The sequence below is a fragment of the Pleurodeles waltl genome, chromosome 1_2 (assembly GCF_031143425.1).
Source record: "Pleurodeles waltl isolate 20211129_DDA chromosome 1_2, aPleWal1.hap1.20221129, whole genome shotgun sequence".
Taxonomy (NCBI): domain Eukaryota; kingdom Metazoa; phylum Chordata; class Amphibia; order Caudata; family Salamandridae; genus Pleurodeles; species Pleurodeles waltl.
Window position 1 is genome coordinate 166016047 of NC_090437.1, and position 14554 is coordinate 166030600.

At 45.6% G+C, this 14554-nt stretch overlaps 1 protein-coding gene across 1 annotated transcript in view; it reads left to right on the forward strand.

The window, feature by feature from the left end:
* The window catches only part of LOC138298608 (zinc finger protein 829-like), a 154922-nt gene that overhangs the window by 77034 nt on the left and 63334 nt on the right, over positions 1–14554 (forward strand). The window contains exon 4 of the mRNA XM_069236888.1: positions 10299–10418. Coding sequence (XP_069092989.1) covers positions 10299–10418 — 120 coding nt within the window. The remainder of the gene's footprint in view (positions 1–10298; positions 10419–14554) is intronic.

Below are 14554 nucleotides of genomic sequence, written 5' to 3' on the forward strand. Positions count from 1 at the left end.
ACCATTCAGAAACATATGCAGCCTTCTCCTCCATTTATCTGGCCTAGCGTCTTACACCTAGTGTTAGAAGTGGGATCTGGTGATATGGAGGCTGTTGTTAACAAACATGGCGAAAAGCTAACAGAAGCTGGAAAAAGTAATTGAACAGTTCCTGAACACTGCGGCTGAATATAGAGAAAACCTCCAAAAGGCCCTGGAAGTTCAAGCACAGTCCCAAGACACAGCAGTCTGGAGATTATCAGATGTCCTGGGTCAGCAAAGAGGCCACACCTCCTTGCCCTCAGTGGTCCTGCAGATCTATTTCAATGGAGAAGACCCAGACTTCTTTTTTAATAATTATGAGCTTATGGCACAAGCAGCTGCATGGCCCGCAGACAGATGGGGTCAATATTTCGGTACCTTACTGTCGGGGGAGCTTCAAACAGCCTATCAGGCATCCATCCTCCAAGGAACTACTCCATATGCTGAGATAAGAGGAGTATTCTTGAGAGGTTTGGGGTTGATGAAGAAATCAATAGGATAAGGATACAATAGGATAAGGCTGGGAGAGACCATTGAAGGGTCCCGGGAGACACCCTGAGCCCTGTATTATCGAGTCAAAAATATGACAGTGGCTGAAACCCAACACTGCAACGAAAGAAGAAATCCTTGAACATATGTATTTAGAACAATACCTTGCTTCCCTACATTCCCCGATCTAAAGGGTGCACCAACATACCAACTGACATTGGATAAGGCCGTTAAAATTGCACACAACTATAACAGAGCTCACAAGAGTCAGAGAGGATGTGAAGAAAGCAGCTCGCGTGGTATGAGACCTGGTACAGCAAGACCATCCAGCCCCAGGTTGCCCAGAAAACAAGGTACAGTAACAATTCTACCTTGTCCGGCACCTAGACCCCCACACCCTGGACCATGATGTTTCCATTTAGGACGATTTGTACATATTGCTAGACACTGTCTCCAGAAAGAAGAACCTATGGATATCAGCCTGGTTCTGTCTCTTTATTGTACAACAACTGAGGCTCAGCCCCACTCTGTCTGTCAGATGAGAGTGAATTGTGAAGTGGTTCAGCTTTGGTGGACACGGAATGTCTTCAGAGTGTCATGCACACTCAGTTGCTCGAGGCGGGGAGGGTAAAAAAAACCTATAGGAATGGTGAATATGCAATGTGTCCACAGGAATAAAAAGGTGTATTCAAAGATGGAGGTCCACCTCCAGCATCAAACAGACCCTATTGTACCCCTACATGTAGGACTCATAACCAAATTACCTGAACTCTTAATTGTAAGTAATGATTATCCCAACCTGGAATCCCTGGTCCAGGAAACCTGGAAGGAAGGCAACACATGGTGGAAAAAAAACCATTCTCTAATGCCAAGAACAGTGAATGGCCTACCCCAAAAGAACAAAAAACTAGGAAACTAAGAAGAGAGGAAAATACATTGTTTCAAATTGTCTTGCCTGTACAGACCGAGGGCGTTATATGGGATTCTAATAGGAATTTCCGAGCAGCCCAACGTGAAGATGCCCTCTTTGAAGAAGTTTGGAACGTCGCTTCTGAGCAGGAAGACCTGCAAGAAGTAGGCCCCCACGAGGGGTTATTGTAGAGAAAGGGAGGGAACAAACACCACCACCAGATTTTCTTCTTTTTTTTAAACTTCTTATTATTAAACCAAAGGGGTACAGATTCATGACATCTCTTACCATGTCACCCTACAGTAACATTAAACGGAGATAAATCATCTTTCCCAATCAGCCACCGTGGCAGTGGTATGGCCAAACTTTGTTCCTGAAGCACCCCGTCCCTTCCCTCTTCACCCCGTCATCTTACTCCCTTCACTATGTGTCCATTAGGTCCAGACCTCTGTGTACCCTCCATGCCCCCATACCTTTTCCCACTTGTCAGTGCATCCCCTACCCTTATAAATCACTTTCTCCACTCCTTGGCACCAATCTAGATCACTTTCTAAGTCTGTTACTCTAGGTGCCCTCAGCTGACCGCAAGTTTGGGCTATATTTCGCCTTGCAATGCCAATTGCTAGTTTTTGGCCACATATATTTTGCCCACAGGACCTCCTCCTGTATTCCCAACAGGAACACCTTCGCCTCCATTGGGATCCCCATCACCCGGGTTAGCTGGGACCAATACTCCTGTACCCGGGCGCATTCCCATAATATGTGGAAGAAAGTACCCTCCCCTGCACATCCCCTCAGGCACTGTGGCAAGTCTGCTCTCCCAGTTTTCACTATCAGATTTTCATTTCCACTCCCTTTAGAGACAAAGGGGGTAATTCCGCCGCGAATGACGGAAGCACCGCCAACAGGCTGGCGGTGCTTCCTAGCCCATTCTTACCACCGCGGTCAGAAAAACGGGGCCGGCGGTTTCCCGCCGGTTTACCCCCGGCTGGGCGAATCCGCCAGGGCAGCGCTGCAAGCAGCGCTGCCTTGGGGATTCTGACCCCCTTCCCGCCAGCCTGTTTCTGGCGGTTTTCACCGCCAGGAAGAGGCTGGCGGGAACGGGTGTCCTGGGGCCCCTGGGGGCCCCTGCACTGCCCGTGCCACTGGCATGGGCAGTGCAGGGGTCCCTTAACAGGGCCCAGGGCGGATTTTCACTGTCTGCTTAGCAGACAGTGAAAAGCGCGACGGGTGCAACTGCACCCGTCTCACTGCCGCAACACCGCCGGCTCCATTCGGAGCCAGCTCCTGTGTTGCGGCCCTCATTCCCGCTGGGCCGGCGGGCGCTAACTTGCTTAGCGCCCGCCGGCCCAGCGGGAATGTCAGAATGTGGGAAGCGGTATTTTGGCCACGTGGCGGCCAAATGGCACCGCCCTCCAGAGTTAGAATGAGGGCAAAAGTGTTATTCTTAGCCCATCACCATTTATTGGGGAGTGGACCTCAGCACAGAAAAACTGAAAATCCATCCTAGACAGATTCAATTGGCCAGGCATATATCAGCAGGTGAAAAGGTACTGAAGGGAATGCCGCATATGCCAAAAGAACAGTTGTTATCGGCCCTCACGAGCACCTTTGCTTCCTCTTCCGGTGATTGAGGAGCCATTCACCAGAGTAGGAATATATATTATCAGTCCTCTTCTCTCTTCATGTAGTAGCTGCAGATATGTTCTTGTAATGGTGGACTGTGCCACTCCTTAGCCCGAAGCTGTGGCCCTGCGACAGCCCAACACCACCCACATAGCCAAAGCCATGATAAACTTATTTTCAAGGGTAGATTTCCCAAAAGAAGTTTTAATTAACCAAGTGACCCACCCCTTGTTTCATGGCAGATGAGGCAAGTGTGTCAACAATTACGAATCAAACAAATACACACCATTGCCTATCATCCTCAAACAGACAGCCTTGTTGAGAGGTATAATGCCGCACTCAAGAGTATCTTCAATAACCTTCTTGATCTAGACTCCAGAAAGTAGGAGGATATTTTACCTCTAGCTCTTTTCGTAATCCGATGTAAGGTCCTGAAGAGCACTGGGTTTTCTCCCTTCAAATTACTCAACCTTGTTTATTGTATGTCATGGCAAAAGAAGAATGGGCGCAAGAGAAGGATGAGTCAAAACTGTATTATTTTGAACCGCTCATTCTGGGAAACAACAGCACGGTAGGCCAGTGTTGTGGCCCACTCTGTATCACTGCAGGCCCTACCCAGGTCTTCACTCCACTGGTGACAGAGTGTCAGGAGAGGCAGGCAGGTGTGCTCGCGCAGTGCTTTGATGAACCATGTGACCAGGTGGAGCCCTGTGCCCAGTATGTGTAGGTTTTGAAGCACCCGATGTTTGCTCAGTTTAGGCAGCAGTGACCCCCAGTGCAATTGCATTGTATCTATATCTGAGTTGCACATGAGAAACTGCCCGGGAGGGCAAGTTTGGTCACTTAGGTCTGCGGATGGGATGAGTGCAGCATCAGAGAAGAGGTCATCCAGGGCATGGAGGCCTGCCTTGCACCAAGGGGCAATAGCCACCATCTTGAAGTGCACTCGTCATCTAGGTGTACTGAGTAGTGGAAGCAATGGAGCATAAGGCACTGAGGCGTTGGTAAGATGTGGGAAACAGTGGAAGCAGCGCAGTGCCACAGACAGGATAGGCAGGTGTGGAATGGGTGCATGGACTAGGGGGTGAAAGAGGTGCAGCAGTTGCTACAATGACCACAAATGACACATCAATGTTGATGCGTCATCCATATCATGCTCTGCAACCCACCATGCCCCTCACTGCAACTGAGCAGCGAGGTGGTAGTGTTTAAAGTTTGGAGCTCCCAGCTCACCCTTGTAAGTCTGCAGGCACAATTCGATAGCGCCACTTTGCAGCGATTGCAGTGTCAGATGAAGTCACCTAGCAGGTGTTCAAGAGTAACAAAGAAGAAATTCTGTAAATAAATTGGTACGTTAACAAAGTAATAAAGCAAGCAGAGCAGCATCATCATCTTGGACAGAGCAATAAGTCATGCCACCGACAGTGGCAAAGTCTTCTAGTCTTTGCTCATGAAGGTAGGACACCATCTGGCTCATGTATCCATCCTCCAGCACCTCTGCGTTACAATAGATCCAGATACTGAGGTTGCAGATCATATCCTGTTACCACTGCATCAACTCTTCGCCCAGCTGAATGGTGGGATACGCTGCCCCGGCTGAAAAGGGGAAGAGGCAAGACTTGCCCTAGTTGATACATAGGCCCAAGACAACAGCAAAAGAGGTAAACAGGCACTGAATCACAGGCAAGGGCTCAGTGACATCTCACATGTAAAGAAGCATGTCATTGGCATAAAGTGGGGCAGGATGCATCTCCCAGCGGGATCCCCCAGTTTTCACCCTGGGTCTCTCAACTGCCACATGCACTATGTCAAGCTTGTCCTCAGCTAATGACTATGTGGTCGGCACAATGCTGGATTAGTTGATCCTCGCCTGTACAGTTGTTCGGTCTCCAGTGTGTGAAGTCTGGGAGGGTGCAGCAGATCGGACGTGCCCCATCGCACAAAAGTATTGGCACCTCACACACAGGTGGAGCCAAATGAGCCCCCAGATGGAAATTTAAAGGAGTTCCTTGCTACCAGATAAATAGGCCCGCTGTCCTAGACTGGGGACCCCTGCAGAGCAGCCAAGTCAGTAGGGCCATAGCTGGGGGGTTCAGTGGATCCAGCTAAGGTCACCCCTCCCAAGTTACAGCAGGTCTCAGGGCAGCTGATGGGTAGACAAGAGACAGAGGAGACCCCACCAGCTCAACTCCAGGACACAGCACTGGGGGAGTATGATAATCTCCTGGTCAGTAGAGTCCTAGTTCCCACGGGCACCTTGATGGCGAGCCCAGATCTGTCGTTGCAGTGCGTCTCTCCTAGTGGTATCCCGCATTCCCCTCCGCAGGCACTGAAGCGGAGGGGGGAGTTAGTAGAAGACCAGGCGGGAGGAGGGGAAGGGGGGTTAGCCTCTGAGGTACCCATAGCCTCTCTGGGTGCAATCAGCTTTCCCCGCCCTCAGCACCACTTACTACTCCTCACTGCTCTCTCTACCTGCACTGGGGAGGCAGTCATCAGGGATGCCAGGAATGCCTTTGAGCCGCCGCCTTGCCTAAGATGTGCTCAGCAGGGCAGGGTGTAGGCCCCGTGTGGAGGCTGCGATGCAGAGCCCTCTCCCCGGCCCACAACCTGGCAGTGTATGGCTGCTGATTGTCCCTGTCGGCCAATCAGAACGCTGAAGCATGGTACAGCATGCTTCACTGTGCCTCCCCCATCGTAGGCATTTGTCCGGGTAAGCTGATGCCTGCAGCAGCTCCTGTCTGGGTGAGGATTAAGAGGTCCCTGCGCTGGAGCCTCAAAGTATTCAGCATACCATCTTGGCCCGCCAGGCCATGCCCCCGTAATAATGCCTCACCTATATAAACCAGTGAGCTCTCTGGATGCAGAAAACACACAATTCCTGAAAAGAACATTCTACAATTGACCTAAATATGTTGATCTCATCTCATTTCTGTTTATTAGGAAATACCATAGAAGAATAATCATCAAAATTATAAATTGTGTTTGCCAACTAGAGTAATTTCAACAAATTACTTCCATTTGAACTGTCTCCACAGATTCTAGAGGAGGAGACGTTGATTGTAAACCAAAAATAGATTTTCATTAAATATATTTTGTCACCAGAACAAATTACATAAAAAAACTAGCAATTAATAGACCCAAGTAAAAAAAAAAGTTTGAGATAGGTTAACTTTCAGTTAGATTTGAATAATTATGTCTACAAATTAATTTTAAGCCTACATGCTTCCCATTTAGATGCCACTGTGCTCTAAATAATGCATTCTCTGGGAAACAAGGTAACCACGTTATTACATTAGCTCTTCAAATCTTCTGAATTTTGATAAAAGGTATTTACTCCCTAGGACTTAAACATTGAGAAAATAAGAATAAGCAGGTCAGCCTTTCACTGCTGTGCATGTCTCAGAAACTCAAATTTCTTGTCCCTTGCCAATTAACAGTCTTATTGTTTAGAGGTAGAAGCTCAACAAAGAAGCTGTGTAACTGTGTAAAAAAAACTACAGGTAAATGTCTACCTGTATGCCATTCCTAATATTGCGATACTAACTCAGACTAATGTTCATTATTCCATTCCTGTGGCACAGGATTTACTTTTCTTTAACTCTTTCAGAGTTCCAACTATTGAATTGTCTCAATGTTCACCGCACCCAGTCCCCTGCGGAGTTCTTTTAACACGGGACAAACTGTGAAACCTTTGCAGAATCTGGTATGGTTATGACCTTCGAAAATGTCCCTGAAATTCAGTTGAAAAACTGTAAATCAGCTAAAAGGCAAAAGACTAGACACAGAAAAGGGGAACTCAGATGAGCTGGGGTATAAAAATTGATTTTAAAAGAAGAGATCCATATAAATAGGTACTTTTCTGTGTGTTGGGGTGTTTGATGCAAAATGTCCTTAACATCCTGCATAACATTCTGAATTCTTGCATAATTTTAAACATCTGTCAAAATGTTTGCTTGTTTAAAATTATCAAATGGAGCAATGTGGAATATGTGATAGAACAACTAGGTCCTAAACAACTATAGCCTAAATTACTACTGCTAAACAACTAAAAAGTCTCTGCAACTAAATACTGAACAACTACTGTCTAAACAACAATTGTGCCTGAATAACAATTGCCAAATAGACGGACCCACATAGTCGTGAAAAGATTTTGATTGTTGGTGAAAGTGGCAGCTCAGGGAAAAGGATGAAAAAGGTTTCTGAGTGTATTATCATGCAAACAAAAGACAACTTTGATGGTTTTACGCATATAATTATAGTAAAGGCCAATGTTAATCCTGTGAGAAGTGTGCCAGTAATGTTAGAGATGATGTTATGAAAGAGTTATACAAATTAAAAAATGCTGGTATAATAGAACCATTAAAATTTTCAGAATGAAAGCGAGTCTCTCTGTCAGCCTGATAGACCTTAATAATAACATCTTGGTAGACATATTTGTCCTGCTGAATCAACAAGCTGTTGTGAAAGACTAAAGGCATCAGTTGGTTTTATACTACTGATGTATCACCCACGTACCATTGGGTACCTTTATGACCTAAAAGTAGTAGACTGACAACTTTCACAACTTCAGTAGGATGTTTTCAATTTATTAGGGTCCATTTTTGGCTCTTGTCAATGCCTGTCTTCTTTCAAGCACTAATTTATGTAACTTGTAAAGACATTGTATGTTTTGTCATCTTAAAGACGACATGCTTCTGATTGGGAAGAAAGGGGAAGAGTATGATTGAAACTGCAGGAAGTGTTGAAGATTCTAGAATGGAAGGCATTGATGGCATAATATAACACAAGGCAATTTGCAATACTTAATGTGACATATTTAGGACGTGAAGTATGATGATATAGCATTAAACCGAAAAAAGAACTGATTCAAATCATTAAAGAAGTTCTCCCTCTTAAAAGCATGATTGATGTTAAAGCCTTTGAAAGCTTAGCAGAACTCTATTATCAGTTTGTAAATATGTTTGCAGTTTTTTCCTCCTTTTCCTGTAGAAGGTTACTCAAAATCTAAGTAAAATGCATGTGGACACAATAATAGCAAAGACTTTTCTGTAATATAAAAAGTAATCTTTGAAAAGCCCTACCTTACCCTATTCTTCGGATAAAGGCATTATTACCGTAGACGCAAATGGTAAGGGGATGCAGCCTCTGCTTTCCCAGATTGACAACGAAGGTAAAGAAGTAGTGAGAGCTTTTTCCCTCATTCGGTGACACCAACAGAAGAGAGCTGTCTTGTGATCATGAGCATGCATATGGGCTTTTGAATACTTCCCGCAATTTGTTTGGGTTTCGCCAGTGGTTCTGAAATCTGAAAGTTCTTTCATCAGGTTGTTTGTACAAGGCATTGCCACATATTGTACATGTGTCCATGAAGCTAGAAGACCACGGTTATATCGTGCAGTATGTACCGGGAGTAAATAATAAGGGACAGAATGTTTGAGTGGCATGTTAATCCACCTTCAGCTTCAGGACTCAGCAGCAGAAGTCCCACACGATGCAAAAATGGCCTTTCTGCTGCAGTCTGGAAGGCCTTGATCCAATTAGGACATGTATGCTGCACATGACAGTTTCAATAATGAAGAAAGTAAAGCATTCATTTTTGTTCTTGAAATTCATCGTTTTCTTTCAGTTTTCTTGGACGTCAGATCAGTTTTTTTCCACTAGTTATCTTAAAAGCAAAGTTGATATGAAAATATAAAGCAAATATGTTACTATAGTAAGCAGAAAATGCCAGTTCACCACACCTATGTACTTATTAGGGGTCCGACCGGATGTGATATGAAATTGCAGGAAATGCAGTCATGAAATTGGCAAAATGATATTCGCTGTCCAGACACATCAACAGTTTGGGTTCTTCCTTTCTAGCTGAAATCCAGATGACAAAATAAATGCAAATTACAGGCAAAACATTTCTTGCGAAAACAGATCATTCCAATTATAAGTGAAAAAACACCCACGGCCTCCTCCCTCGTGAATACATTATAAAGAGCAGACCTTCCTATTCCCACACCATGACAGCAAAGGTAACAAGTGATCTACAACCACAACTGAAATACAATGTACAAAACAAAGTGTGCAGGCACATTTCCCAAAACGCAGCCTCCTTCCCAAACCTGCCAAAGCTCCTTCTCGATTAGCGGCACTGATGACAGACGCCCTGGGCAGGAGGAACCAAAATGCCAGTGGAACATAAACATTTCCAGCGTGACCAACATGAATAAATGCGTTCACAGCCTTCACACTCCAAATACAAGGAGCATCACATTCATACAATAAAGATGGTCGAGGTTTCCTCTCAGTGGCATAACGAAACGTAAGGGGGGCCTGCAAAGTATCTGTAGTGGACTCAGTCAGGGGCCTGCCGCCCGTGCAGTGTGCTGAGGCGGCCCCTGAGACTCGGCCCCCGGGGAAGAGGGGGGCTGCGGGGTCCATTGTTACGCCACTGATTCCTCCTACACCAGGGAAACCGCTCGGGAGTCCAAACTGCACATCACGCACATTTTGCCATGATGCGATCCTTTTCCTGAGGATATGTCCTTGCCATAGCCCTCAAGCTTTGCTTAACATTCCTTCTGCCACTTTAGAGTTTGTGGTTTGTATTTACTAGCGGCTTTTTCGTCTCATTTTTCTGCAGTTACTTCTTCGCTCCATTAGATATGTAATCTCTATCTGCTTCATAATATAATTTAAATCTGATTTTAAGAATGTTTATAATTTATATACATAAATCTAAGCACTTTGAATATATTATGTAACCATTACATCTGTCATTATTCTTAACCAAGTATTCTTTATTCAGAATTAATTAAAATAAATGTGATTTCACGTTGCCTCAATATCTTGGTTTTGTGTCTGAATATGTAACTGCCGTTTATGCTAATTAATAGCTCTGCCTTCCTAATGAAAGCAATATTTCGTTTCTTTCAATAAATACAAGGTGAAAAAAGGTTTCAATGACTAGGCATGAAAAAAGTAAAATAGATGTAACAATGTTTGGCTTTGCAACTCTGCATTTTCTTTACCTTTGAATACCTTTCATTGTATTTGGCTTAAGGTTTGAGAATCACAGCTGCACTCAATGCAAAAAGCAGAAAGATATTCTGAAATAATAAGAGTTTTCGGAGCCCTTATACTGCTCCTATGTATTACCCTCTCTCCCTCATCAGTTATTCGAGCTATAGATGGTGCACAGATGTGTGTTGTTATGAAAGACTTACATTGTAATATTTGTATGCGTATTTGTCTTTTGATACAGGGGGTGCAGAAATGGCAGTAATGACACCTAGGGATTTGATGAGTGTTAAAAAAGAGAGCGCTACTGATCCTGTGGAAGGTCAGGACTCTGCCACAACTGAAAATATGGCATCTTCCGCGGGTGAGTAAATGATGCTTATCTGCCACAACTGAAAATATGGCATCTTCCGCGGGTGAGTAAATGATGCTTATCTGCCACAACTGAAAATATGGCATCTTCCGCGGGTGAGTAAATGATGCTTATCTGCCACAACTGAAAATATGGCATCTTCCGCGGGTGAGTAAATGATGCTTATCTGCCACAACTGAAAATATGGCATCTTCCGCGGGTGAGTAGATGATGCTTATCTGCTGAGATGCTTTGGAATGAGATATCCGATAACGCAAATTTTTCACCCTATATTGCACTGACTCCTGTCCCATACAGTAATGCAGCTGGTTTACAATGTGAAAAAGACTATTCTAATAATCAGCTGGAAATTAGAGAGGTAGGAGACTAAACGTTGGACCATGTTTACAAGTGTCTGGGGCTCTAGCTAACTGAGACATGTTAACAGATTGTTCTGTCATGGCATCTGTGGAAATTCTATATGGCAATCTTTTGTGAGGGGTCTTGATCTAGGTGTGGTGTATCGCAATCAGAAAACTCCACACAGTGTCCAGTAGTGTACTATGGGTAAAATAATGTTTCAAGGATTATCATACAAAACCAAGGGGAACATACAATTACAATAAACAGTGTCTCAGTGGGATTTCTCTTCATGGGTATAACACATATATCCAACCTGTATACATTTGTCATATAATTTTAACAGATCCGTACAAATGTACACATGAGTCTATCTTTGTGACGTGGGAGTGGCTTGCAGAGCCAAGATGCTGGACGCTCTCAAACGTTGACCAGTGGTAACCAGTGGTTGGGGCACGGGGAGGGGGCCTGTGAGGTGCCCAGTGCGATCTGTGGCAGAGGTGCCCCTTCCTGGGGCTTGTGGACGGTGCTCCCTCATGGCCCTTGAGTGATTAGGGCTCCCTGGACCCTGGAGGCAACCCTGCAGAGAAGACCTGTGACCTGATTTGTTCTACTCTAGTGGGCCTGGGCTGAAGTGACTGTGCTTCCCTCTAGGAGGGACCCACTTGACTTGATGCTGCTGCCTTGCAGGCTCTGCTTTCTCCACCTTATAGGCTTGCCCTGCGCTGTTTGGCGCCACTTATAAGTATATTGCATGGCCTCTACACTGTTGCAGATTTATGATGTGGCACCTATATACCCGTGGGCCAACTCAGGCTCCAGGAATCCTTGTCTGCCCTGCAGCTGGGTGTCTATGCCATGTGTGTAGCGAAGCTACTGTACCTGATTGGATACTTCAAGGTGTAATTCAGGAGCAGGCCTTCTCCGACACCTGCCACAATGACATACCGACTGTTGCATCGTGCTCATTAGATTGGAGTCCAGCTTCCTTGAGGACTCTACTGAGCGCTTCTTGGTGCCTGTTTGGTGTAATGTGTGCCTCACCCTTTCAGTTGCTCTTGCCTCTTACCCTCCCTCTTGAGAGATTGCCGGCCCGTCGCCCCCAGCTGAGCTAGAGCTCATGAGCCTGCCTAAACTGGACCCACCTTTTTTATACTACTCTCCGTCCCACAGCTCCTGGACTCCAATCTGCTGCTGTCTGCAGACTTCCTGCAGCCTGTTCCTATTGTTTGGCTGCTCGAGCTTTGTAGCGCTTCATCATATTTTGGCACGCTCAAGCAGGCCCTTTTCTACAGGTGAACTCTGTTTCCCTACTGGTTCCTTAGCGTTCCCTGAGCAATCATGAGGCATCTTTGGTCCGGTGTTCATCCAACACCCTTGCAAGAGCTCTCACATGATTTCACAGACTCCCTTCTGTGGTGCATGCCTCTTAGTTCTGGCTGACTCAGGGCCCGATCCATTACTCCCTGCCGTCCTGGGTTGAGACACTTGACGGGCATCTTCTTTCAGTATCCTTAAATCTGTAAGTCACGCCTTTTAAGTGGCGACCAGAGGGCATTGCCTAGACAGCGCCCTAAATATGCGTCTCCAGCTCAATTGCGAAATCTCCCAAGTTGAGATGATGCTGCTCAGATATGAGAAGCAAGTGCAATCTTTTGCAGAGGGCAAGGAGTGTCTCAATTAAGCACTCCATAAATGTGTTGCATTACTAGAGAGACTTTACTGCCTCAATTATGGGGATCACTATGCAAAGACACACTCTGAGGCCTATAAATCAGGAACGCTACTTGCCCGGTTTGTCCGGCAAGATCAGCCACAATGTTCCATACTTCCCATATGAGCAGCGTCTGAGGTTCTCACATGTGCAGAGAGACATACTTGCTGCATTCACTCAACACAATACGTCCGTATACACATTGGTATCCACTGTATCAGTGAACGAGGTAAAGTCCTTCTTAACTAATTTATCTCTCCCCCGAGCGCTACCGGAACAGAGGAAGTGACTTAACAGCAACATCACACTTTTTGAGATCAAAGAGGCTATATGCATTTGCCTCAAGCAACACTCCTGGCCTAGACTGGCTACCACCTGAATTCTATAAAACGTACGCTTCGCTTCTCACCCCACGCTTGAAGATGCTTTATGAAGAGGCCATGTCAGCTGTTTAACTTCCAGTGTCACTTTGCGGAGCCCTTCTTGTATCAATTCCAAAACGTTTCCGAGATCTCACTGCGCTGGAGTCTTATCGATGGCTGGCAAACAATGCAGATTACAAAACAGCATTCTAGCAGATCCTATTCTAGCAGACCGTCTGGCTCCCATAGTCCGGATCTTGTCCATCCAGATCAAAATGGGTTTGTAGGGTTTGTACTAGCCAGAAATACTTCCCTCAACTTACGTAGATTCTTTTGCATACTAGAGTATGCCCCCGTTGTCTGGCACTGGGCAGGTTGTCTAGTGTTAGATTTACTGGAATGGGATAGCCACTGTCCCCACTACTCTTTTCTTTAGCAATAGAACCATTGGCTCCCGTCCACTGTGTGCAATGCTTAGAATGGGGTGTACTACTAAGTGATGGAATTCTTCAGTCTCACTCTACGGGGGCAATATGCTCCTATACCTCAGGGACATCCATGAGATTCCCGCAGACATAGCGTTGACAAATTTGTATGTATATCAGGCCTCAAAATTAACTGGCTTTCAGTGGCAGGCTCCATAGCCCTCATGAAAATGGTGATGTTACCACGTCTAATGTACTTTTTTGCTAATCTCCCTCTTTATGTCACTAAGCCCTTTCTTTCGCTTGCTCGAACAACTTACAGGAGATTTTATTCGTCATGCCATGCGACGTATGGTTGCACTCGCAAAGCCTTACCTTCCGCTTGATCAGAGAAGTTTAGGAGTCCCAAATTTTGAGCACTAATACCAGGCCTCTCAGCTGCAGTGCGTGGCCAGATGGCTATCAGGTCACCAGCTGGGTGGCACTGCAACTGCCTCCCTCCCTGCGGGAGTTAACATGTCTACTACAGCTTTTTTATCCCTTTTCCAAAACAATATTGCTCACTCCACTCTTATGCTGGTTATGTGTTGTTGCTTCCGGAGAAGCCTTTTCCTTACTCGCTCGGTGACGCCATATGCTCTGGCATTCCCATTGTTTGGTACACGGCTAGGTGGATCGGTCGCTTCTTTTGTGGAGGTGGGCCCTTGACATGAAGTGGGACTCCATAGTTTTGGTGAACTTTACCAGGAAGGCATTCTCTTTCACTGGAGGAACTTATCACTGATGCCGGGCTTCATCCTGGTCAATTTCTGCTATACAATTCCCTTATCCGGGCAATGGGGGTGCACTGGGGCATAATTGAGCAGAAACATACGATGCACCTAGTGAATCAATATTTACATGTCATGAGGATGGGCCGCTGTCTAATAAAATGATTTGCTAGTTCTTAAGTACACATGCTGCAGTGTCTCTTATATCACTACGCCACCATTGGGACCGTGAGGGGGGCTGCCCCTGTTCAGACAAAGATTATCAGAGCATCCTGGGCTACCCTGCCTTGGTGTCTCATAGTGCTCGTTTCAAGTTAATTCTATAATACATATTACATAGGGCCTACCTCACTCCAGAAAAAATCAATTGATACTTCCACTACACAAACTCTGTTTGCCCCCGCTGCCTCTTCTCAGATGCTGATTTCCTGCATGTTCTAGATGTGCCCCACACTCTCCCAGTACTGGCTGGGTATCACAACTCTCTTAGCATGCTGTACAGGGGACCCCTTGCTAC